Source organism: Cryptomeria japonica, chromosome 11, assembly GCF_030272615.1.
Source record: "Cryptomeria japonica chromosome 11, Sugi_1.0, whole genome shotgun sequence".
NCBI classification, from domain to species: Eukaryota; Viridiplantae; Streptophyta; class Pinopsida; order Cupressales; family Cupressaceae; genus Cryptomeria; species Cryptomeria japonica.
Genome location: NC_081415.1, coordinates 576,424,945 through 576,451,547, shown reverse-complemented (window position 1 = coordinate 576,451,547; position 26,603 = coordinate 576,424,945). Strand labels below are relative to the sequence as shown.

The 26,603-nt window shown below is 35.6% G+C and overlaps 1 protein-coding gene across 1 annotated transcript; it reads left to right on the top strand.

The window, feature by feature from the left end:
* Positions 1 to 13,371: 13,371 nt before the first annotated feature.
* Positions 13,372 to 17,102, top strand: LOC131064753 (pentatricopeptide repeat-containing protein At2g13600-like). The gene is made up of 5 exons (XM_059214740.1): positions 13,372 to 13,530; positions 13,637 to 14,155; positions 14,203 to 14,262; positions 14,524 to 14,643; positions 16,785 to 17,102. The coding sequence occupies exons 1-5, from the start codon at positions 13,372 to 13,374 to the stop codon at positions 17,100 to 17,102; spliced, it is 1,176 nt and encodes a 391-aa protein (XP_059070723.1).
* The last annotated feature ends 9,501 nt before the right edge of the window (positions 17,103 to 26,603 follow it).

Here is a 26,603-nt window from a genome sequence, read left to right as displayed (position 1 = left end):
CTATCTCTAACTATTTTTCCCCTCTTAATTTGTGTTTGTCTTTCTATTACTTGTCTTTGTTATCTTTCTCTCTGATGCATGCCTTCTTTATCTCCATTCTCCATCTCTCCCTCCCCCTCTCTCTCTATATACCTCTCTCTTATATTGACTACATCTCTCCTTCTTTATATCTTTGTCTTCCTATTTCTCTCTCCCTCTATCTTTCTCTTGCTCATTTTCTCTAGATTCATCTATCCATACCTCTCTACCACTATCTCACTATCTATCTCCTTATCCCTTTCTTAATGTACCTCACTCTATCTATATCACTATCTCTTTGTCTTTTCCTTTCCTCGTCTCTCTTATTCACTACATCTATCTTGCTCTTCTCTATTTCTATTTACCTCTCCATTTATCTACATCTTCCTCCAATCTCTATCTCTTTCTATCAATATTCTCTACCTCTATTTCACTATCTTTCTATCTATCTCCCTATCCCGATTTATCTCTCTATAGTGCTCGCTATCCTCTATATTTTGAGCTATTTCTCTCTTTCTCCCCCCTCTCTCCCCCCCCCCCCCCTTCTTCTACCTATATTTCTCCCTTTACCTCCATCTATCTCTCACATCTCTTTATCTCCCCACATAACTCTCTTCCTCACTCCATCCCTATCCTTTATCCCTCCATCTCCATGTTTCCCTCTCTCTTTCCCTCTCTCTCTCTCATGCTCCCTCTTCCTATACCTATATATCTATATATCTTTGTCTCTCACTACCACTATCTCCATATTTATTCAAGATTCTATCTCTCCCTCTCTCCCTCTCTATATATTTATTTTCATATATATGCATCTCTCTCTCTCTCTCTCTCTCTCTCTCTCTCTCTCTCTCTCTCTCTCTCTCTCTCTCTCTCTCTCTCTCTCTCTCTCTCTCTCTCTCTCTCTCCATATTCATTTGTATCTCCATCTCTATCCCTATCCCTATCTCTATTTTTATCTCCTTACCCATCTCTCTCACACTCTTCCCCCCCTCTATCTCTATGTATTTTTATCCATATATTTCCCCTCTCCCTATTGCAAACATAATATGAAACTCTTATTGTCCTAATTTAGAGGTTTTGTTTTAGTCATGTTGGGGTCCTTGTAAATGGACACATAGTTGATTTGAACTTATCACTTAAATTCATTGAGATCTATTTTACACAAACAATGTTATCTGGTAAATGGTCTACCAATTCACCTAATGAACTACACAAATGTATGCAAATAATAGACCAGAATCTCTCCTCTCTCTATCAATCCATACCTCTCCCTCTCTTTCACCCTTTCCATCTTCTCTCTATATCTATATATCTTTGCCTCTCTATTTCCATCTCTCTATATTTCTTCTTCCATTTGTCCCTTTATGTCTTTCTTGTTATCTCTCTATCTATCTAAACACCTATATCTCTCCCTCTCCCTTCATCTCCCTATATATCACTTCCTATCTCTATCTTTATATTTCTATCTCTTCCTCTCTATATATGTATATTTTCATTTCTACGTATGTATCTTTGTTTCCATCTCCATTTCTATCTTCCTCTCTATCTCTATCTCCTTACTTCTCTCTCACTCACTCTTTCCCCCTCTATCTCCCCCTATTTATATACTTTCTCCCTCTCTCCCCATCTTTCTCCCTCTTGCAAATATAACATGAGTTTGTTGGCAATGAAGTCTGATTATCTTCCTAATTCAGAGGTTTTATTCAAATCATGTTTGGATCCATTTTCTAGCGGACCTATCAATTGATCTCATGTATTACACAAATGTATACAATAAATAGACAAAAATATCGAATTGAACTTCCACACCTTTCCGGCATGCCCATTGCACACCAAGGTGCAATTGCTAGTAATTGATTTTTCTTTGTGGATAATTTTAGTTTGAAATTTTTTAGTGGGTGGATAATGGCAGATTTTAGATTCATCCCACTAGTTTATGAGATTTTGTGTCATTTGTCGTTCATAATTTTTTAAGTTCTCATCAATTAATTTTTTATTTTTATTTTTTATTTTTTTGATTGGTAATTGGTCAAAGCCTGAATAGCTTTTGACTGGAGCTATGAACTAGTGGGGACACAGTAGGGGGCCCCATCCCCATTACATATCTTTGAATTATTATTATTATTATGTTTGATTAGATTGACCCCAAGACCTTCCCCATCCTATGGAAGGCCAAGAGTCATAGCTTAGAATTCCACTTCAGATGTCCCTATTGGGAATTGAACTTGGGTCTCCACAGTGAAAACCTAGTGTTTTAACCAGTTAAGCTCAACCCCTTGGACATCAATTAATTTTTTATTAGTTTATATCTATATATTCTATTGAATTGAATATGCAAAATAATTAAACTTATGAGACAATTAGCTTTCATAAATTTTAGAGTTTTAAATCTTAAGCTTTAACTATGCTACAAAATAAATGAGATCACCTTTCTTTAAAATATTTCTAAATAAATTTCAACAACACCTACTTAATTTTTTTAGGAAGCCCTCATCCATGAAATCACACCCTTACTAATCGATTAGTGAGGTCTCTCTCTCTCTCTCTCTCTCTCTCTCTCTCTCTCTCTCTCTCTCTCTCTCTCTCTCTCTCTCTCTCTCTCTCTCTCTCTCTCTCTCTCTCTCTCTCTCTCTCTCTCTCTCTCTCTCTCTCTCTCTCTCTCTCACACACACACACACACACACACACATGGAGGGTCTTATATCAAATCCAAATTTGTTTAACTATTTGATATGGGAGCATGAGTCATAGGTTGAACCTCTTCAGCTAAGAACGGGGTATCCTTTTTGCCAAAGTTATGATCCCAACTTCATCCCTTATGATGTTGGGGCCTTGCACTTAGCAAACTTCATTAGTAAACCAATGGCCCATTGTCATTTTTCACAAAGTGGTAGTTCAATAAGAAAGGAAGGTAATTGGTTGTACACTCTACTTTCCAAATTACTAGAGGTGGAATTGAGCCAACTAAGTATTTTTTGTAATTCTATACTTAAAATAAAATTTTGTACAGTTTATAACATGTAGACTAGCACCTATATGAATGTCTTTGACTTAACATTGTTTGGCCCAATTGAAAAGAATATTTTTGACAACTGAATAATATTTTTTGATGTGAGATGATATTTTTATAATTGAACTTTTTTAAACATTATTTATTAATTAATCAAGTTAAAGCAATATAGATTTTATTTTTTAAAAATTATTTATTATATGCGTATTAAAGTTTTACAAGAAAAATTATAAAAATTAGTGAAGATATGGTTTTATAAATATTTCATTTAAATCATGAAAATCAAATAAAATCATTTGATTTCAGAGTTTTTCTTCTTCTGGATTAGAACATGTAGATTTCTTTTTATTGCCAACGTTTTGGATCAAACTCTAGGATCCATCATCAGGGCATAAAGAAAGAGAAGAGAAATGATTGATCATAGAGTTTGATATGGAATGCTGGCAACAAAAATAAAATTGTGTTGTCTAATCTAGAAGAAGAAGAAATCTGAAATCATTATGGACCATGGAAAATTCATGAAATTTGATTCCATTGAAATAAGTAGAAAAAATAACATTGCTATTTAATTCTAAAGTAACATGAACTTTTGAATATAGTTTGCAAGCATGGTAAAACATATTAATTGAATGGATTCAAAGACCATGTTTGTTTGGTAGTGCAAAACATGACAAAAGATATGTTAAGGCAAGTAGCTAAACCGTGTTCCTAATGTTAGGAATGCAAAAATGTAATTTTTGGACTATAGAATGAGAAAGATATCTTACCCCCATTAGGAGAAATTTAGAGTTGAAGTTTTTTCGAATTTGTCCCAAAAGAGGTTAAGTTTCCGCATAGGCGGCCACATAGATAGTTTTGATTGAATGGATTTTTGGTTTGGAATGATAAACATTTAGTTCTCACCTAAGGATGTTTTGCTAAGGGTTGGGGAGCTTAAGGTATCAAGGGTTTTCAAGATACATTCAATGATAGTGGTCTGATTAGATGACAACAACTAAGTAGACAATTTGGCTTTTTCGGTTTCTTAGAGTAGATCACATTCTGTTCTAAAAAATGCTCTTGAGACTTTGGGTTCCTCTACTGCTACAACTTGTGACTTAGACCTTTTGGATATGGTCTCTTGGATTGATGGTTCTCATTTTCAACAAATCTTTGTAAAAAAATGTAGTGTGATTTGTAAATGTTATTGCAATCTCCAATTTAATGAACAAGTTATATGCAAGATGGTGTATTTCAGATTTAGGTATTATGACTATGACAATAATATTGTTGTCTTTCTTTTTCTGCAGGTATGGAGGATGAACATGTATCGATTTCAATGTCATCCCCTTTCTTTTGAATGATGCATATATAGTAAGGTAGTCATGATCAAGTGGCACCTTGATCGGACATGTCTTTTAGACATGTTCGACCAAGATGTCACTTGGTCGTGACTCTTCCATATGGCAACTAATCCATTCAGTGTCTATGATAACTAATCTGTGCCATTGTAAACACACCCGATAATGAATCGGTATCAAAGCAAACAAGCCCGATAACTAATTCAGGTCAATTCTAATATAACCCGATTATATATCAATAATGTTTTGGACATGTATTAATTGCAATTCGATAGTGAAGAGGTTTGATATATATATCATTCATATGAAATATATATCTGCATTACCATCTTTCTTCATTTGATATAAACAGATAGGTATGGTTTTATCTGATCGATGCTACTTGAATCAACACTCCCTCTTAGCTAGGGAAGATAAAGTTACCATATCTATCATCTCATTTCTTATGATGGTTAGGATTCCTTATGAGGTTTCATAATCTTACTCTACATAGGATTATACCATTCAATTATGAAGTATCACCTAAACATGTGATACAAGGGGTTAGTCAATTTGTAATGACATGATATCACCTAAGCATGTGATATCAGTATTGCCTACACACGCAATACTAAGGATAATCATATGAAAATAATTAAATTTTCAACATATCCAAGTTGTGATAAGTGCATTGGCATTCTATTTCAAATGTAATATCACAACACAATCATGGCACATCCATGACATACCAAAGATCCTATCACGATAACTGGTTTGAACATCATAAGATCGTCACCTTATGATGTTCCCATACAAGTGTACAATATTTGAGAAGTCGTCACTTCTTGAATATGAACACAAGGGGTTGCACCCGTAGAAGTCCTAACACGACAAAGAAGTTTACACATTAAACATCTTATTGATATGCAAGTATAGGTTACAAAATAGATTACCTTTCTATCATACCCAAACCTTTTCTGAAGTGATCAACCTTCACTCTGGAAAGGGGTTTGGTCAGAATATCTGCAGTCTGGTCTCCTGTATTCACATACTCCAATTGGATCACATTTTTGTCTACCATATCTTGCACGTAATGGTATGGAATCTCAATATGCTTGGATCTATCATGGAACAGTGGATTCACTGAAAGTTTTATGTATCTTTGATTGTCGCAATGGATAATAGTAGGCTTCATAGGATCACCAAACAATCCCACAAGTAATTTTCTAAGCCACACTGCTTCTTGAGAAGCCATGGAGGCCGCAATGTATTCAGCCTCGGTGGAACTTTGCACTACAGAAGACTGCTTTCTACTGATCTAGGATATCATGGTTTATCCCAAACTGAAGCAGTACCCAAAGGTGCTTTTCTTGTCAGTCACACTTCCATCCCAATCTGAATCTATGAATCCATGTAGATTAAGATCAACTTTCTCATACTTGAGACCAAGATTCAAGGTGCCTTGTAAATATCTCATAATGTGTTTTACTGCAACCAGGTGTATCTCCTTTGGCTCACACATAAATTGACTCAAAGCATTCATTGCATAGCAGATATCTGGTCTTGTATTTACCAGGTACATAAGAGACCCAATCATCTGTCTGTATAGAGTGGGGTCAGTAGAAGGTGATTCTGCTACTGCTTCTTTAAGTTTATGAAGATTGGTTTCCATTGGAGCGGATATGGGTCTGCAGTTTAGCATTCCAAATCTCTTCAGGATGTCCAAGGTATACTTGCCTTGGTTTAGAATAATGTTATCAAAATTCTACCATACTTCCAACCCTAGGAAATAATGAAGGAATCCCAAATCCTTCATAGCAAATTCTTTGGATAGATCTTTCTTGCATTGATCTATAAGGTGATCTTCTCTTGTGATTAATAAGTCATCACCCTATAAAATCAATATTAGCATATCACCTTTTTTCTATTTGTAGTAGAGATTAGGATCTGCATCATTTTTAAAGAAACTTAGTTTTGATAGATATGTGTCAATTCTTTCATACCAGGCCCTGGGAGCCTGTTTAAGCCCATATAGAGCTTTCTTGAGTCTACACACATGAGACTCTGCATGATGAATCTCAAACCCTTCAGGTTGCTCTAGGTATACTTCTTCAGAGATCTCTCCATTAAGAAAAGTTGTCTTTACATCCATTTGGTGTACCTTCCATGCCTTTGTTGTTGCAATGGCTAGCACAGTCCTTATTGAGGTATATCTGGATACGGGAGCAAACGTCTCTTCATAGTCTATTCCTTCCTTTTGAGAGAACCCTCTAGCTACAAATCTTGCCTTATATTTTTCAATACTGCCATCTACTACATGTTTGATCTTAAAAATCCATTTAGAAGAAACAACAGATTTCTTAGTTGGCCTAGGAACAATCTCCCATACATCATTTTTCATTATGGATTGATACTCTCAGACATAGCATCTTTCCATACTTGATGTTTAAGGGCATTGATTATATTGTCAGGTTCATTTTTAGATAGATCATTCATAAGAGCAACATAGCTAGTAAATTTATTAGGCTTTTTGCTTTCTCTGAAGGTTCCTAAAGGAGCAGCAAACCTCTGAGCTTCTTCTACTATTTTGGTGGCCCATAGTGGTCTTTTCTTGAGATTTCTAGGTGAGTGTTCATTTTCATTTTCAGTTTCATCTAGATTCTCCCTCTGAAACTTAGGAGCAGGATCTTCATCTAAGTTAGAAATAGGGACATAGATTTCAGGTTCTATGGAGCTTTGAGCTCTTTTGAAGGCTAAGTCTTCCTCAAAGATTACATCCCTACTTAGTTCAATATTTATTTGACCAAGTACATAGATTTTGTAGGATTTGGAGGTTTCACTATATCCTACAAGCATTCCTCTTTTTCCAGAAGGGTCTAGTTTTAGTCTTTTTTCTTTAGGTACATGGATATAGACAGGACACCCAAATATCCTAAGGTGGCTGATATCTGGCTTAATTTTAGTGAATACTTCCTCAGGAGTTTTATCTTCAAGATGGGAGTGTGGGCATCTGTTATGTATATATACAGCAGTGCTGGATGCTTTTGCCCAGAGATTTGTGTTAAGGTTTTGATCTAGAATCATGGCCTTGGCAGCTTCGACTATAGTCCTATTTTTTCTTTTAGCTACCCCATTTTGTTGGGGGTTATAAGGTATAGTAAGCTCCCTCTTAATCCCATTATCTCTACAAAACTCTCTAAACAAATCTGATGTGTATTCTCCCCCATTGTCAGTTCTTAGGGTTTTAACTTTGTTTCCAGAGTAGTTTTCAGTTAGTGATTTAAATTCTTTAAACCTAGAGAGGATCTCTTCTGATTCTTTACATTTGAGAAAGTAGATCCAAGTCTTCCTAGAGTAGTCATCAACAAATATTATATAATACAAGAATCCCCCTAGAGAGGGTACGGACATAGGTCCGCATATATCAGAATGAACTAACTCTAGAACTTTACTAGTTTTCCTAGTACTATTTTGGAATGTACCCTTGGTATTTTTACCTAGGGCACATCCTTTGCATGCCCCTGAATGATCTTGTTTTAACTTAGGTAGACCCGTGACAAGGTTTTCCATTGAAGATAAAGCCCTAAAATTCAGATGGCCTAATCTTCTATGCCAAACTTCATTTGCATTAGTGGCTTCATGGATCAGGGCTAGGTTGGGTTCTGTGCATAGCTCATACAAATAGCCCTGTCTCTGTCCAATGGTCTTTGCCTTCTTGATGGAAGAGTTCTTCGGCCTAACCAATACTCTGTTGTCCATGAATGTCACTCTATATCCGTTATCTTCCAGTGTCGATATAGAGACTAGATTCCTTTTGATGTCAGGGACATATAGTACTCCTTCGAGTCGTAAGGATATGCCTGTCTTCAATTTGATGGTGCAGGTTCCCATTCCTCTAACTGGATGTGTGGAGTCGTCTCTGATGGTTACTTCCTCATTACTCTCCTCTGTCATGGAGTCAAGTATTTCTCTAAACCTTGTGATGTGCCTGGATGAACCACTGCCAATCACCCATGAGTTGATCTTGTTAGAAGCTTGGCTTGTGAGTGTTGAGTAGAATACATACTTTCCGGAGTCATCTTCCCCTTTAGTCTTTCCTGCTTTGGCAAATGTAGCATGTTGCTTGGTTCTTTCCAGGCACTTTGCAAGATAGTGTCCAAGCTGATCACATCTGTAACATTGGATGTGAGATAAGTCCTTCTTTGAAGTGTTCTTGCCTTGACGACCTTTTCTCTTCCTAAACTGCCTTTTCTTGTTTTGCTTGGTGGAGTTAGTGTTTAGGACTTGTAGGTCTTCATCTATATTCTTATGTTTTATTCCTTTCTTATTTGGTCTAGATTCCTCTTGGAGACAATCATCTCTTAGTCTTTCAAACTCAGGATATTTGTCTCTTGCACTGATGCCCTGGACAAATGTTTCCCATGTACTAGGTAACCCATCTAGAGCAATGAGTGTTAACTCTTTGCTCTGGATCTCATATCCTAGAGTAGCTAGTTCATCTCTTAGAGTTGAGATCCTCATGAAGTAGGCATTTACTGTCTCTCCTTTGTTCATGGTTATATGATTGATTTCTTGCTTCAAGGCCAGAGTTCAACTTGCATTTGATATCTCAAATGTGTTCACAAGTGCTTTGAACATTTCAAAAGCCGTTTCATGTTTCTTTATAATGGGCATTATGTTATTTCTCATCCCATCAACAATAATCTTGATTGCTTTTTCATTTCCTTCTAACCATGATGTTTTGTCAGGTTCGGTCTCTGGTTCCATAGATTCAGTCTTGATAAAAGTTTTGACTTTGCTCTCCCTTAGAATCATCTTGATTCTAAACTTCCATGCAGAGAAATCATCACCCACACCAAGTCTATCTTCGAATCTCATAGCATTGGCCATTAGAGAAATAGAATGCTTGATATAAACTAGTTCTTAAATTTTCCACAAAATTGAATAGCCTCAGGTTCTATAACTTGGCTCTGATACCATGTAAATGTTATTGCAATTTCCAATTTAATGAACAAGTTATATGCAAGATGGTGTATTTCAAATTTAGGTATTATGACTATGACAATAATATTGTTGTCTTTCTTTTGCTGCAGGTATGGAGGATGAACATGTATCGATTTCAATGGCATCGCCTTTCTTTTGAATGATGCATATATAGTAAGGTAGTCACGATCAAGTGGCACCTTGATCAGACATGTCTGACCAAGATGTCACTTGGTCGTGACTCTTCCATATGGTAACCAATCCATTCGGTGTCTATGATAACTAATCCGTGCAATTGTAAACACACCCGATAATGTCTGATCAAGGTGCCACTTGATCATGACTCTTCCATATGGCAACCAATCCATTCGGTGTCTATGATAACTAATTCGTGCAATTGTAAACACACCTAATAATGAATTGGTATCAAAGAAAACAAGCCCGATAACTAATTCGGGTCAATTCTAATATAACCCAATTATGTATCACTAATGTTTTGGACATGTATTAATTGCAATTCGATAGTGAAGAGGTTCGATATATAAATCATTCATATGAAATATATATCTGCATTACCGTCTTTCTTTGTTTGATATAAATAGATAGGTATATGGTTTTATCTGATCGATGCTACTTGAATCAACTTGATTTACTAATTTGATACAAGAGATGTTATTCATTTGGATTAAGAAGGCCTGTAATTTGGATTGGAATGAAAGTATTTGGTCTGCTAGGCTAAGTCATATCTAGTCTAAATCCATTGAAACAAAAAAAAAGCCCGTTTTAGATGGTTGTTGCATAAAAAGCTGGTTGTAGGATATGTGTTAGAGGTTGTTGGGGTCCTTATTAGAACTTGTGACCTTTGTGAAGTTAATGAGTTATTTGAGCGCTTGTTCTTTGAATGTAAATTTGCATTTTATTTATGGTCTATGCTTTTGGGACAATTGATTGGTTGGGACTGCAGAGAAGGTTTTAATTGGTTTGAAATTTAGGCTAGCTATGTCAATGTGTTCTCTGTTAATCTTAATGATTTTTGGCTTATTTTGACTAATGAGATTCTTTGGTATATCTAAAAGGAAGAGAAATGAAGAAATATTTCAAGGCAAAATAAGGTGCCTTATTGAGTTCACAAGTAAATTCACCTTTCTTAACATAGTGTTTGCAAGTATTCATGGTTATGGAAATCCCAAAAGATAGGTTTATGGTCCCGCTCAAAGAAGGTTTGTCAATTGTGTACAAAACAAAGATCATGTCTACACTTTTCTTCTCACATGGAAGAAATAATCTGGATGAGGAGGAGACTGCATTCTAAAAACAATAAATGGACAAGAACAATATTAGTAAACCCCTTGAAGAAGAAAGTACCAAGCCAAAAAGAGGGCATAAGACTTACTATCCTTGCCCATTGTTAAAGATGTTAATCCAGAGGACATGATAGAGCCTCCCATTGGTACCTATGATTGTGATTATGCAAAGTATGTAGTAATGCCAAGGGTTTATGGGAGGAGTATGCTAATTATAGTAGTTTGATATTATTCCTTTTTGATAGGTTGATACTATGGTGCTTGTTAATACTTTTTGATATACTAATAATATGGCACATGTAACTTAATCTTTTTTGTTTTGGCCTTTTAATGGAAGTAGACCAACATGTAACATGGGGGTTTATAAATTAAACTAAAGGAGCATAGATCCTCATATTGTACTATGTTTTGTATTCCATTTCTAATATAAAAAAATTAGTCTCTTTTTTTATCAAGTAAGAGGAGTTGGTACGCCCTCACCTAATACACAAAAATAATTGTAGCGAAATTGAGTTCTATAAAATATTAAAAAACACATCCTTTCAGAATCAACAAAAATAAACAACATAATTAAGTTGTCATTTCTTCAACGAGGTTCTAATTACACCTTTCACTTAAACTTTCTTAGGGACCACATAGGACATTTTCACCTTTAGTGGGCTTATCACGTTATCACTTTTCACCTCATATGGAACTTCCACCTTTTGTGGTTTTATAATGTTATCACTTTTCCACCTTAGGTGGGTGATCTACCTTTAGTAGACATATCACACTATTACCTTTCCACTTAAGGTGGGTGATAAGTTATAACTTTATGTACCATGTCATATGATTAAGACACTTTTCATAATCCTATGCCTTCTTATATTTCACCTTGGCCTATTTAACCGAAGGGTCTCCTATGCACTTTTGATGCAGTCAAGGTAGGGAGATCCAATGAAGGACATCCCATCCTTGCAGCCTAAACACAAACACTATGCAAGATATAGTGGTAACCGGTAACACAACACCAGATAAAGCAGAAATAGCAACCTGTAACACCATAAAATACATAACCGGTACACAATGTGAACAATTATTATAACAATTTAATGAATTACATATGCCACATGCTAGAGCAGCCTAGGATTATAAACAATGCTTACAACACAAATATAAGATCTGCAGATCATCTACTCATCAATTCGGCCTCCGGTAACAGTCTGTTGGTTCAACACTGATCCAGACTTAGCTCTTCCGACTTGAGTCCCATCGAACCAACATCTCGTTGGTATCTACATCTTCACTCGATCTCTTCTCTCTCTAACTTCTGTCTTTTTTCCTCTGTCGAAATGAATCACTAAACTTTCCCTTTATACAATCCGCAAACAATAACAAATTGTTCAAGTCGGCCTAAGACCAACCGGTTCATAATGAAACGTGTACACAATAACATGTCGACTCAAATCACTAAGAACATCACAAAAAACATAAAACATCACGCGGTCCTCCAAGAACATTAGAAAAGGTTCAAGCAACGTTACTCAACTATACACAAGTCACGGAAACCAACCGCAACCCGATTCAACTTCACTCAACACACTGCAAGACTAACCGGTAAGAACACATCAACACTTGGCCAATACCGGAATCAATATCTCACCGGAATTAAATTCAAATGTCATGAATCTCAGATATGATAAAGACTATGAACTCAAGGTGATAAATCCAAATCCACAATGCTAAACTCTCAAACATGAAGAAATGCCACGATCTCCAAGCAATTTCATAGCTAACTGCTCCAACCGGTTTGAACTACTCTGGTGCTCCTACATCAACTTTCATCACATTCTATTGCATCCTTGATAGGAATACAGTTTATTCTTGTCATATTAATTCTCTCTTGTTATTATGTTTTCCATTAGGCCTCTAGATCTTTGGTGGCTACCTTTGTTGACTTGGTGGTCAGCACCTCCTTTGGGGTTCGCAACATGGCTTAACCACCTCCCGTGGAGCTAGGTAGGTCTGGTGTTTGTAGTAGGCATTGATAGCTCAAGCTTTTGGCGCAATGACAAACATACCCACAATTGGTATCGGAGCCTTGGGTCACGGGTTCGAATCCCGGGAGGTCTCCTTCATTTCGTTGGTGCGGAACCCTTAGTCAATGCTGAGGGGGAGATTGTTGACTTGGTGGTCAGCAACTCCTTCGAGGTTCGCAACATGGCTTAACTGCCTCCCGTGGAGCTGGGTAAGTCTGGTGTTTGTAGCGGGCATTGATAGCTCGAGCTTTTGGTGCAATGACAAACATACCTACAACCTTCATAGCCAAATATTACAAGTAAAAGGGGTTAGTAGGCCGATCTATTGGGAAGTCCTGTTGTAAGACCTGCAATTACAGAAATTGCTGCATTAGGTGCAGCATATGCTGCAGGTCTGGCCACTGGTGTTTGGACTGAGGAGCAGGTCTTTTCCTCCGAAGCTAAAAAGGAAGAACCTACAGTATTTTATCCAAAAATTGAAGATGAGCACCGAAAGAAACGATATGAGTCATGGTGTAAGGCTGTAGAAAGGCCCACCGGATTCTCCTCATGTCGGATCCCGGGAATTTAGAACGTTGAGCGTTGTTGGCAATTTCGTCGGTAAAAATGGGGTTCAAAAGCGGTTGAAACCCTTCTGCGCAGGCCAGGCTTTTTACGTTCTCCGCAAAGCTTTTGGCTTCTGATGAACAAGAACACAAATACAAGCCAAAGCGGTTGCCATGTCGCAAAAGAATGTTAGGCGAATAAAGATTCTTGTAAGTAATGTTCCTGTTTATATGTCTTGCCTGAAACTTGTAAATCATTCTTCCCTATATAGTGAAATTGAAGAAGGGCAGCTAGGGTTCGATAGCAAGTCTCGAAAATTGAAAGCCTATGTGGTATGGTTTTGTTTGATTGATGGTTTTGTCCCTTTCAGAGAGTAAGCAAATCCACTCCCACATTACCCATACGGGATTTGGTTTTGCTACAACCACAGTTTTCCAGAATAAGCTTATCAACATGTATGTCAAGTGCGTTAGCTTGGTGAATGCCCGCAGAGTGTTTGACGACATCACTGAACGAGATGTCATTTCATGGAATATCATAGTTGCAGGTAACATAAGATTTGGGTATCCTTACGAGGCATTGATATTGTATCATCAAATGCAACGAGCGAATGTCCAACCCAATCATTTTACCTTTTCCAGCATATTCCCAGTCTGTGCCAGACTAAGAGCTTCGGAAGAGGGAATGGAGATCTACCAGAGCATAATGGAAAGGGGAATTTTATCAAATGTAGTTAAAAATGCCCTGGCTGATATGTATGCAAAATGTGTAAGAATTCACGAAGCACGTGAACTGTTTGTCAAAACGCCTCAAAAGAATGTAGTCTTACGGACTGCAATGATTGTAGGTTATGCACAAAATGGTGATCTTGGGGAGGCATTAAGGCTTTTCAAAGAAATGCCACAAAGAGATACGGTCTCATGGAATGCGATGATTGCAGGATACGAGGCAAATTGGGTTTGTTGATATGGCTTTAGAAATTTTGAAGCTAATGCAATTGGCAGGAGTGGCACCAGACTCCACATCCTTTGGCAACATTCTCCCAGCCTATGGCAGAACGGGAGGTTTGAAACAGGGCATGAACATCCATCAAATTATAATTGAAGCCGGGATTTTGTCGAATGTGGTAGTTGCAAATGCCCTGTTAGGATATGTATGCAAAATGTGGAAGCATGGACATGGCACGTGAACTCTTTGAAAAAATGCCTCAAAGGGATGTGGTTTCCTGGAATACAATCATTGCAGGTTATGTACAAATTAGTGACCCTGACGAGTCTTTAAAGCTGTTCAAAGAAATGTGTTCTTATGGAATACAATAATCGCAGGATATACACAAAATGCGTTTGTTGAGAAAGGCGTTGAAAACTTATAAGCAAATGCAATTGGCAGGCGTAAATCCAGTTTCCACAACCTTTATGAGCATTCTGCCAGCTTGTGCCAAACTGGTAGCTTTAAAACAGGGTATATACATCCATCAAACTACTATTGGAAGTGGATTTTTGTCAGAGGTTGCAAATTCTCTATCCACAGGACACACAAACTATTTGACAAAATGCCTAAAAAAAGATGTCTCATGGAATGCAATAATTGTAGCTTATGCACAAAATGGATCTTCCTAAGGTGCTCTCAAACTCATTAAACTAATGAAGCACTCTGGAACAAACCCTGACCATGTAAGCATTGTTGGTGTTTTATTAGCATGCATCCGTGCAGGTGGATCTTCCTATTGGCTGCTTGGTCAATAGGAAATGGAAATATGCTTAGCCAACGTGAAATCTTAGAAACAAGGACTTGCAGTCCAACGGCTGGAGGAGCATCTCTTCATTCTTTACCTAAGGCATTTTGTATCTTTCTTTTGTCTCAATTAATTATATTATTTTATACCAGACTACAGTAATTGGCCGGAGATTTTAATGCTCCCATTGCTTTTATAAATGTAATTAATTAACTAAATTAATTTATATTAAATTTTAAGCTGGTTCGACAAAACTGAAATGTTATGTTAAAAAAATACATGAAGATAATAGATGCACTTAGCTTTTACCCATGTTAAGCTGGTATTCTTTGCCACATACAATAATTGATCTTCTTACTCTAGAAGATGTCTTGATCTTTATATAGATTTAAAAAATTGAGGTTCAAATCCAAGACTTTAAAGTTTGAACCTAGGTATTGTGGTCTTGATTTGATGTGTGGGAATTAATTTAGCCATGCAGGAATGAACTAATAGAATGTGTGTATAGAGATTTGTTTGCCTTTGCCTTCCTTATGTTTGAACCTATCAAGAAATGTTTACAAACACCTTTATGGAGATTGTCAAATTGCTATATTCAAGTTCTCCTTGGTTAACCTCTTTGATGGACCAACTTTAAAGTTCTAAGCAAAAATTTATAGACAACACTCACAAACATGTATAAGGCTTGCATGATTTATATGCGATGAATTCTTTTCAAGCTTCTATTCCTACAATGGTTGCTACTTATTTAACCATGCAGTTTGTTTATAAAATCAAGTGGACATTGTATGTCCTCAAACATGAAAGCGATCAAATTAAGGTGGGAAGAGATTATACGGAAGTTGGTGTGAATATGGGTGCAATGAATGGCCAATAATGAGGAATGCATGTAAATGAGAGGACATAAGAATAGATAGGGATGAAGGTATGGGCAAAACTTGGCACAAGATTCTATCATTTGTTGATATATAATTGTATTAAAATGTCCATCAAAATGAGCCCAAAACTAAATAGAAATTGGCAAGGGTGTAAATTTCACCCTTACATTCCCCTCCTCGCCCCTCCCCCCCACCTTTTCAAGTGCACGTGAATCTAACATGAGAATGCATTTCAAAGTATGTTATCATTCTAATCCATACGTGAAAAGTAGCATTCACACATTTTGAAGTGATAGTTTGTCTATGTAAAGTAATTTAGACTATTATTAGATTCTTCTTGTGTTCCTCTCATTGCTATGAGCATTTTATAATAATATACAAAATAGAGAAAAGTATGTGATAAGTAGCTTCTATTGCATGAGTGAAATGCACACAAATAATAAGTAGTTTCAACTATCAATGAAAGAAAAAGAAGAAAGGTTGTAAGGGCTTTTTCCAATCAATTTATAGTGATAGAATAGTACTCCACTCAATGTTGTAATGTGATCTAACATATTCAATATGGTAATGCAACTCCATTAAATGTGTAAATGTGGGATATGGCATATACATTGTGGTCAACGACTCCACCCAATGTGAAAATATGATATGACACATTCAATATGGCTATGTGAGTCCCCTTAATGTGGAAAATTTGATGTACTCAATTATATAGTGATGGTACTCCACTTGGTTACAAGTATGTAATGTGATAAATATCCATCTAGGAACAATGGTGATTCCCTATGTAGCATAAATTGCTACTTGAAATATCAACAATAGGAGGATTACTAACAATATATGCCCTCCTCCAATTGGTTGCACCCATAAAATGCAACAAATTAGAGAAAAGGAAAAATGACGCATAATAACACCATTAGAGAAATTATGGTAATAGTGCGATGGAGATTTTGAAATTTCTGCCTTCGTCTAGTTCTCCCGCCTGTTCCCCTGCTCGCCCCCTGTCAATGATCCCCCCGCTAGCACGGTTAGGGCCACTGCCAATGGTCCTTCATGGGCATTGGTGGTCGTTGGGGGTCCTTGCCCTGACTCTAATCAAAAATCTGGTAGGGTTCCTTCTTCACACAGAAGGGTTGGGAGAGGGTTCATCCCTGTCTCCTGTGTCGTTTATGTTAATGTGAATAAGGAGTCTGAACAGGAAATAGAGAACAGTGTGAAGGTCTTCACGGAGCACAGTGCCATCTGTAGATTTAAGGGTATCTGGCCTAGCCTCTCGGAGTTGCATAAATAGATTTCCCAGCACTAGGATCCCCTCATTTCTGGTACAGTTCACATATTCCCCATGGCTAAAGGTTTCTTTGTTGCTAAATTTGAGGATGCTAATGATAAAAGAAAAATCCTGTGTGAAAGTTTTTTCTATGAGAAAGATAATATGTCGCTTTTGGCCAAACCTTGGCACTCTGATTTTAACCCCCTTTCAGAGTTGCTCAACAAAATTTTGGTATGGGTTAGGCTTCCTTACCTTCCTCTACACTTGTGGACTGATTCTCTCTTTGAGGAAATTGGTGATGCTATTGGGAGCTTCATTATGGTGGATAATGACTCTTATGGCCTTTATCATACTACTTTTTCTCGCATTTTGGTTAAGTTAGATGTTTCTAAGGGTTTGCTAGTTGAAATCGCCATTAACTCCTCTTTTGGCAGCTGGGTCCAGACCTTGAATTATGAGGGTCTTCCTTTCAGGTGTCGTAGATGCTTCAAAACTGGCCATGCGGCAGAAAATTGTGGGCTTGAGAAGAAAAAATCTTTGGCCTCATGGTGGTCAGGGGCCTCTCACCAACATTATACAGTTAGGAAATCTTTGTACACTCCTAAAGAATCGTTGGATTCTGAGGTTTCTACTTTGGCTGGATTGGATTCTTTGAAAGATTTATTGGATGCCACTAAGGATGCTACTAAGATTAAAGATGTTGTGATACAGGCTATTGTTGTCCCCTCTATGGATAATGGTTTGTTGTCTCTCACCCCGTCGGTTTCAGCATGTGTTGACACTACTTCTGCACCACCTGTTGGTTGCATTTTTGTGGCCACGATGGTATATCTTTCATCGTCGGCTGCTTCACAGGGTTTTGGCACAACTTTTGTTGGTGGTTGTGATCCTGTGCCTACGATAGCTATTGCTCCCTCTTCTCCCACTCTTTTTTTCAGTTCGAAAAGATCGGTGTTGGCCCTTCGGATTGGTTAGCTGCAGCAGCTAAAGTTGAAGATGGTTGGATTACTATTAAAGGGAAAAATTCCAAGACATCCAAGCCTTCTTTTTATATGACTCTTTGTTTCCACAAGGCCAACTGCAAATCTTGAGGGCCCTTATAGTTGGTTGTTTGGGCTGGTTTTATTGGCCCTTTCTTTGTTTGGGTTGCTTGTTGTCTTTTGGGGAAGTCCCTGTTTATTTGGTTGTTCTATCTAGCTGGGCTTTCATTGCTTTATCTATTTTATTATCTGATGTAAAGGGTTTTGGGGCCCCTTCAAAACCTGCTTTTCACTTAATCTAAAACACCATTAGAGAAACTAAATCAAATATAAGTATGTGAGTGTATATATAAAATAATATAACATTATAATCATTGTCATAAGTAACATTATTTGACTAACATGTGATTAATAAAAAATAATAAGCATGCAAACATATATAACATATAATATATAAAATCATAAATTGGTTATAGACATCAAAGCAACATGGTGCCCTTGGTGCCCTTGATAAGGAGAAATCATGAAGGGAAATATGGCTGTACATGGAACCGCACAACCGTGCATGTACATGGATTCCTTTGTCTCCAAAATGCACCAGACATGGACAAGCTAGATTGGGAAAATAATGAAGATGTCAATAAAGCAAGATTTTTTTTTGACAAGTATGTAAGCACCTAGAACTCTCGTAACATAACACATAGGAACAACGAAATATACCGATCTTCATGCGATGATCCATGCCTCCTCAGCACAGTATAACTATTACCACAAATCCATTTGATAATTATGAAGTTAATTAATAGTGTCTAGAGACACAAAATGCAAAGAGGGGACATGCTTATGGAAAAGGGGAAAAAAACTAGAATGTCGATATAAAGCTCCATGGAAAGAGCATCCTACCTCTATCTTAATCATGTGATGAAATGGGTACAAAAAATATGAACTTGCAAGAAATGATGATGGACTTAACATCCATAACCTAGAAATGATTTCAATATGGAGAGCTAACATCGATTGTTAGCCTATTATTTCACACAAACTTGTACTGAAATACATTGCCAAATATGCATGAAAAGCAAAGAGAACATCTGAAAGTTGTATTGATATGCTAACAAGAATATCCACAACTAAGAAAAAAAAGAGCTAGCCCTAGCAATGTATCAAAAATTCATGACGGACAAAAATTCATGACGGAAATTGTAGCAGAATGTGATATTGGGGCACAAGAAACTTTCCATATGCTTCAAAAATTACCCCTTTTTGTTTGTAATAAACCATTTAAAACTTTGAATGTTGGACAAAAAGTGATGCATCAATTAACTAAAACACAAAATGAAACCACATTAGAAACTAGTTACTTACACTCCTATATGACCAACCCTCTAGAATTAGAGACAATCACACTACTCGAATTTGTACGATCTTACACCTATGTTGCAAGTTGTAAATCATGCAAATGGAAAGAGAGAACAATACAAGCCATTGTCAACATTGACCCAAAATTCTACAATATACCCAAGGAAGATTCAGGACATTTTGAAACATTTTGTTAGAGTGAATTACTCTTATATAAATACTTTCGAAATATAAAAACTGAAGGAGTTACCAAGGATGCAATAATCACAAATTGACATAAAATGCATGCAAACAAATATGAGGTCTGCTACATCATTCAAAATATCAAACTAAATGATAACCCCCAAGAAGAAGAAGACATCGAAGATGATATGGATACAACTACCACATTAGAAATGAATGTGTGGGAATTGCTCTCGAGAATGAGACATACAATCAACAGTGATATGAATGACCTTGAATTACAAGGCGGCTGTGAATTTGACACCAACTATAATTGGGGTGAAGCTAAAATCGCACATGAATTACACAATACTGCGCAGTAAAAGTACAAAGTTGTGTCACACTTTTATAAAGGAAATGGTCACTGATTTAAAATTTTAAAGTAAATCAATAGAAACTGAAATATATGTTTTGAATTTTGAAATGATGTAAACTAATAAAATTTATATTCTTTTGTCTATTTTATGTTTGTAATTTTAACAAAATTTAAAAAAATTATTTGAATGTAGTTTTTTATAAAGTAAACACTATAATTTAGTTGATTGATAAAATGTTGAAATTGAAGTTACACAAGCCACCACACTTTAACTAGTAAATCTTAATTTTTTTTCATCAATATTTTTGTGTATATTGATAACTTGAAACTTTAGTGCATGGATATATTTTTAATTGTTTTTTATAAATATATATTTTTCAATAAATTTGAAAAGTTGCATGTGCTGAAATATAACTCTTTCCAATTTCCACCAAATTTTTTCTTAATTATTTATCCAAATTAGAAAAGAATTTATCATGTTGACATAGATTCCTTTCTCTACTGCATCATATTTAAAAAAAAAAAATTAAATAAATTTTAGTATTTTTCCTTGACAAGATAATCAACCTTATATTTTAGTGTTGATGACCTAGTTTCAATAAAAATAAAATATTAAAACTAATTAAAATATTAAAAGATATATATTTTGGAAAATTCACTTATAGATCTATAATAAGGATATTTTTACATTTCAAAAAAGATATTATTTATAAGAGTATGAGTTGTTGAAACATCGAGTTTTTTTTTTTGGCAATTAGATCCAAAGTGGTATAAAATATACATTTAGTAGACACTTCCAATTGGAAAAGTTGTGGTCCATAAATAACTTAGCTACAATGAATCTATATAGACTATATGTTTGACTAAAATTAATTTTTAGTTAGAATTACTTAAATTCACTTGTGCTGATAAGTTAGCCTGAAATGTGACATAGTTTTGTGCTTTTACGTTGTCAAACAATTTACAAACATAAAGAAAACAAACACCCAAGAGGAACATGTGCCAGCCATGAAGTTTACACCCACCTATACACTATCATTGGAACAAAAGAAAGCACTTTTAAGAGTATCAAACCATAACAATAGTGTGTTGGACAAACCATTACACATGATCATACAAGGAACTGCAGGTACAAGAAAATCATACCTTATCAACTGTATAAGAAATATGCTATAGGAAAATCCACTGCAACAAAAAAGACAAATACTCATATTAGCTCCTAGTGGAACTGCTTCATTTAACATTCATGCATCAACTATTCATTCAACCTTGCGAATCCCCATCAAATAAATGCAACCACTACATGGCCAATTACTAACAATGTTCCAGAAACAGGTAAATGACATAGGATATGTACTCATTGATGAGATGAGCTTTATAGGCCCTAAACTACTATTGAAAATAGATAGCCAACTTTGTGGAGCTTTCCCTCATTGTAAACATTTATACTTTGGAGGCGTATCTATAATTCTAATTGGAGACCTTGCCCAACTACCACCTGTAATTGATAAACCAATATACACATCACACTCAAATGCCATAACACTTTGGAATCAATTTACAACAATTATCACCCTACAAATGGTGCTTTGCCAATAAGGAGAATCTTTAAGACAATCACAATTCCATCGAACATTACTAAACATAGGAAATGCACACCCAAAACAAGAAAATTGGCAAATATTGATGACACGAACAAATGAACAATTAACACCAATTGAAAATGAGCAATTTGACAATGCAATCCACCTCTTTGCTACTGACAACATGGTAACCCTTCACAATATAAGAATGCTAAAACAATTAAATCGCTTAGTCGCAATGAGTACAACCATAATGGCTAGAAGTAAAACCACTATTGAGGATGATGATGAACAACTTGGAAAACAAGTCCTATTATCATCGGACCAACGAATCATGTTCACAACTAACATATAGACACAAATAGGACTTGTCAATGGAACTCTTGGTGAAATAATTGAAATAATTTATGGCCCTAACTCCAAGCCACTTGATGTTCCAATGTATATCATGGTCAGATTTGATAACTATACTAGTCCCCCACAAAACCCAAATGACCCTAAAGTTGTACCCATAACACCACTATCACTAGGCAACCTTAGGCAACTACCAATAAGAATGGCATGGGCTATTACCATACATAAATCCTAACGCTTAACGCTACGAAAGACAACCATCAATTATATTGCTACAATAGAAAGATCGAGACTAACGTTTACTGCAGTATCTAGAGTGAAATCCTTGGATGACATTCACATTGACCCAACATTCTCCTACGAGAGGTACAAAAAAATGCAGAACAATCCATACACAGTCATAAGGAAAAAAGAAGAAGCTCGACTGCAACAACTCTCTTTATAAAAAGGAAGCACAACTTCTTTAAACTTGTTCAACTAATTTAATCTATATATAGCATCAATATAAACTCTCAACAAGTTTTTATTTCGCACACAGGGCTCAGGAAAAAAAACACAACAAGAAGTACGCATAGCTGAAGAATACTCCATACATAGTCATAAGGGAAAACGAAGAATCTCGACTACAGTAACTCTCCTTATAAAAATAAAGTATGCTTCTTCAACTTTGTTCAGTTACCTTAATCTATAAATACCGCTGACATAAACTCATAACGAATTTCTATTTTGCACGCATGGTTCACAAAGTCCAGCGCCCTATCTTATTTTTCAAAGCCAACCCCCCACACACCTCTGGAACTTTTTTTTTTTGAAATGATTTGAATTTGTACATCTTAATCTCACATTGCAAATAACGTAAATTACTGTCCACATTACACATTGCACCTTACCCAGATGCAAGCGCTAGTTTTATTTTTAATCAGCCGATAGGCTTTATTAGGTGGGGAACTCCCCACCGGATTCCACAATTCTCACGCCTGAGAATTTTCCCGGTTGCCGGTACAGTCAGATTCCAGTTAAAAACGTTTAGAGACGTCAGCCTTTGTCAGTGAGTGACAGCATCACGGAGGTATTTCAGCTTAGTCTGCGAGACATTGATCCGTTGGTGTTTGTGGTAGCTGGTCTCCTTGCAAGGGAATTTAGTTAAATTATCTCCTCAAGAATTTTTTATTCATTCGCATTGTTGGGCAGCACCCCCAGATGGAATAAGAAGTGATCACTTTTGTTGGGCAACACTGAGTAAATCTCTTTCTCTCTACTTTCAGTTTTCTCCACGAGGCTTTAAGGTTTTTTCAGGAACTGCCTCAAAGAAATGTGGTTTCGTGGAATGTGATAGACTCTAGGATTAACTCAATATGGATTTTATAAAGAAGCTTTCCAAATTTTCAAAGGTATGCCTCAAAGAAATGTGATCTCATGGACAACTACAATGGCTGCAGGATATTCAGAAAATGGGATTTTTGCAAAGGCCTTGGAAACCTTGAAGGAAATGCAACTGGCAGGTGTAAAGCCCGAGTCTACAACCTTTGTGAGCATTCTCCCAGCTTGTGCCCAAATGGGAACTTTAGAACAGAGTATAAAAATCCATCTAAGCATAATTGAAAGTGGTTCTTCATCAACCGCCTTAGTTGTCAATGCCCTAATAAACATAAATGCAGAATGCGGAAGCGTATTCAAGATGACTCAGAGATGTAGCTTCGTGGAATTCGACGATTGCAGATTATGCACAAACTGGATTCTTTGAAAAATCCTTGGAGACTTTTAAGCAAATGCAATTAGCGGGTTTAGAGGCAAACTCCATAACCTTTGGTAGCATCCTCCTAGCTTGTACCAAAATGGGAGCTTTAGAGTTAGGCATGAACATCCATGGAAGCATAATTGAAAGTGGATTTTTGAATTTGTGATCTTTCTTTCAAGAGTACAAGTTCTCTATATCACCAGGCCAACTCAAGTTGTACAACTACAACTACAATTACACTTACAATCGATCATTATGTGTGCATGGTTTATCTTTTTGGCCATGTTAGCTATTTTTGAGATAACACTATATTTTATCATTAAAATGTCAATTAAAATTGTGGTGATTGTATGGATGTATTTCTCATCTTGTTTGCAAATTGTATAAAAACATAAAGTTAGGAGTATTTACAATAGTCTTAATGAGTGGGTCTACATGAACCACTTCCATAATTTCTACAGTACAATTTTTAACGATCCAAATAGGAATCCCTTTAGTTTTGGAGTTGTTAAGTTAGTAACCTATTCAAGAAAAGACTAACTATCTATACTCTAAGAGTGGGGGAGGATAAGTGGGTCAATTAGGGGATAGGACCCTGTAGTTGAATACCCTAACTTCGCACTTTTCAAAATCTTATGTAGAAATTTCAAATCACTCCCAATTTTTTTCGACAACTTACTTGGCAAGTCTCAATAACTAAGGTTTCAACACCACATCATCAAATATGATGCCACATCAACATGTTTTTTGCCAAGGTGTCCAAAACAACCCCCGAAAAAGGTGAGACCAATAGTCATTCGTACGGGGCCCCCATACTTGTGCAGATGATGTGGCATCACATGATTGGTTGTTTTGTACAACTAAGGGTATGTATTTCATTCAATTATGGGTATTAAAGTAACAACTATTGGTGCAATGTTGTCAAAAAAATTGGACATTAAATCAACAAGTATGGTTATTAAATCAACAACTACTATTGCAACAATTAGAATGTGTTCAACTACTGGGTCCTCTCTCCTAAGTAAAATTCGAGGGTTGTGTGCAAGCTATTGCAAGTGGGTTTGAAAGTGGATTCCATAGTTTCAAAAAAAATTGCATTTGTGAGTATTTAGATTTTCATATTATAAAATCATTTTGTTTACATTACAAACATTTATCACTAATAAATGTAGTTTTAACATTTTCTAGTTTTATACCGTCCAATATACTATTCAAAGTATATTTTACTATCGACGTAAATAATGCATCTACTTTTGGTGCAAGTGCTAGTAATAATAAATATTTAAAATTTTAATTGTAGATTTGTTTTAAATTTTAAGATTATTTTTAGTGATAATTAAGAAGACGAGAGTAATGGTTTGAAAGGGAACAATGGATAGGTAGGTGATTATTATTCTTTAGTTTTTTCTTTTCAACGATCTTTTGTTTCTTGTTCTTTTATCACCTCTTCTTTCTTACCTTCTTTTTAAAGGTTTTTGTTTGCAATCCAAACTATTACTTTCCTATTAATGAATGCAATTGTTGATGTAAAAATGGAAATGGTTGAATCTAAAAATTAAAATTAATTAAATAAAAGAAATAAAATTAAATGTAAAAATAGAAAATACACACATTGACACATAATTTTAAAAAAAATGCTTTTTGACGTTATAATGTAATCTTTTATTTTGTAATTGTACATTTTAAATGCTTAACATAATATTTTATTTTTAAAAATATAAAAGAGATGATATGAAATTGTAAAAAATGAATAATTTTTTTATAGTACTAAATAGATATCTTAAATATAATTATCTTATTTGTTTTAAATTTTTTTTATTTAATTTAATAATAATTAAAAAATTATTTATGCTATCTACAGTATTTATTGAATGTAATTTAATTAATAATTAGGGATGTGTTTTTTTCCTTTTTTTTAAAAATATGATTACAACATTACCTTTCATTGATGTTATTAAGAATGTTTTTTTATCAAAAAAAAAGAAAAATATTTATATATTTTAATTTTGAAACATAATTTGTTTAACGTTGAGGCCCCTTATCTTAGCAACTCTAAGATGAAGGAATAGTTGATAGCATGGATAGAGGCATCAAAGAAATTACCCCCAAAGGATGAAGAATGCAATATCCCACAAGCCATGGATATGGCTATGAATGAGGGGGATGCAAATAGAGATTGGACAGTTGTGAAAAGAAAAAAGAAAAGAAAGAGGCGACATCTTTTAGTATGCTTCCTTTCTCTCAACCAAATATGTTGCAGATCCTAACAATTTTAAGATAAGAGTTTTTGTAGATCCTTTTGGATTCTTATTCTAATATTAGGTTAAGGGATACTATAATTTTGGAAAATTTAGACACTCCCTTGGAGTTGTCATCTTGTTATATGTAAATTTTATTTTTACCAATTAATATATGGATTCCGTTTTTCAAATGGTGAATTTATTTAATAAAAAGAAATTTACTTTTTTTTTTTTTTATAAAAGTGGATAGAACCAAAAAGCACTGAAGGGAAAGAACCAGTAAGAAAACCCTTTAGTATTGCTTAAGTAACACAAGCCTATTCTACCCAATACCAAATGCCCATTGGCATAGTACATCAAAAAACCCATCCCAATTACATAAGCCACATTAGATATAAAGGAAGCCACCAATAGAAGCATATAGAAGGAAGATTAAAGTATGATCACTGAAGGATGCATATCGATTGCTGCCAAAAAATACCAGTCTGAACCACCCCTGTCTATGAAACACAATTCTCCAACCACTAGTTAGAATGATACCACATAGCAGAAATGAAACCATAATCAGAAATCCTGTCAAAATAAACATTGTGATCAAGCATAGTAGAACCCACACCAAAGAAAAGCCACACCAAATAAGGAGGTTGATGAAGACAACAACTATGCCCTTCTTTACTTCAAAAATTCTAAAACCAAGGAAGGGATCTCATCCACACTTACCTCCCGCATA

What these genes read in the sequence shown, in the direction of transcription:
- LOC131064753 (XM_059214740.1), top strand. Translation starts at nt 13,372, where the DNA reads ATGTCGCAAAAGAATGTTAGGCGAATAAAGATTCTTGTAAGTAATGTT. An exon ending in CAGGATACGAGGCAAATTGG is followed by an intron (nt 14,156 to 14,202) that starts GTTTGTTGATAT and finishes TGCAATTGGCAG; the next exon opens with GAGTGGCACCAGACTCCACA. An exon ending in AGCCTATGGCAGAACGGGAG is followed by an intron (nt 14,263 to 14,523) that starts GTTTGAAACAGG and finishes CAATAATCGCAG; the next exon opens with GATATACACAAAATGCGTTT.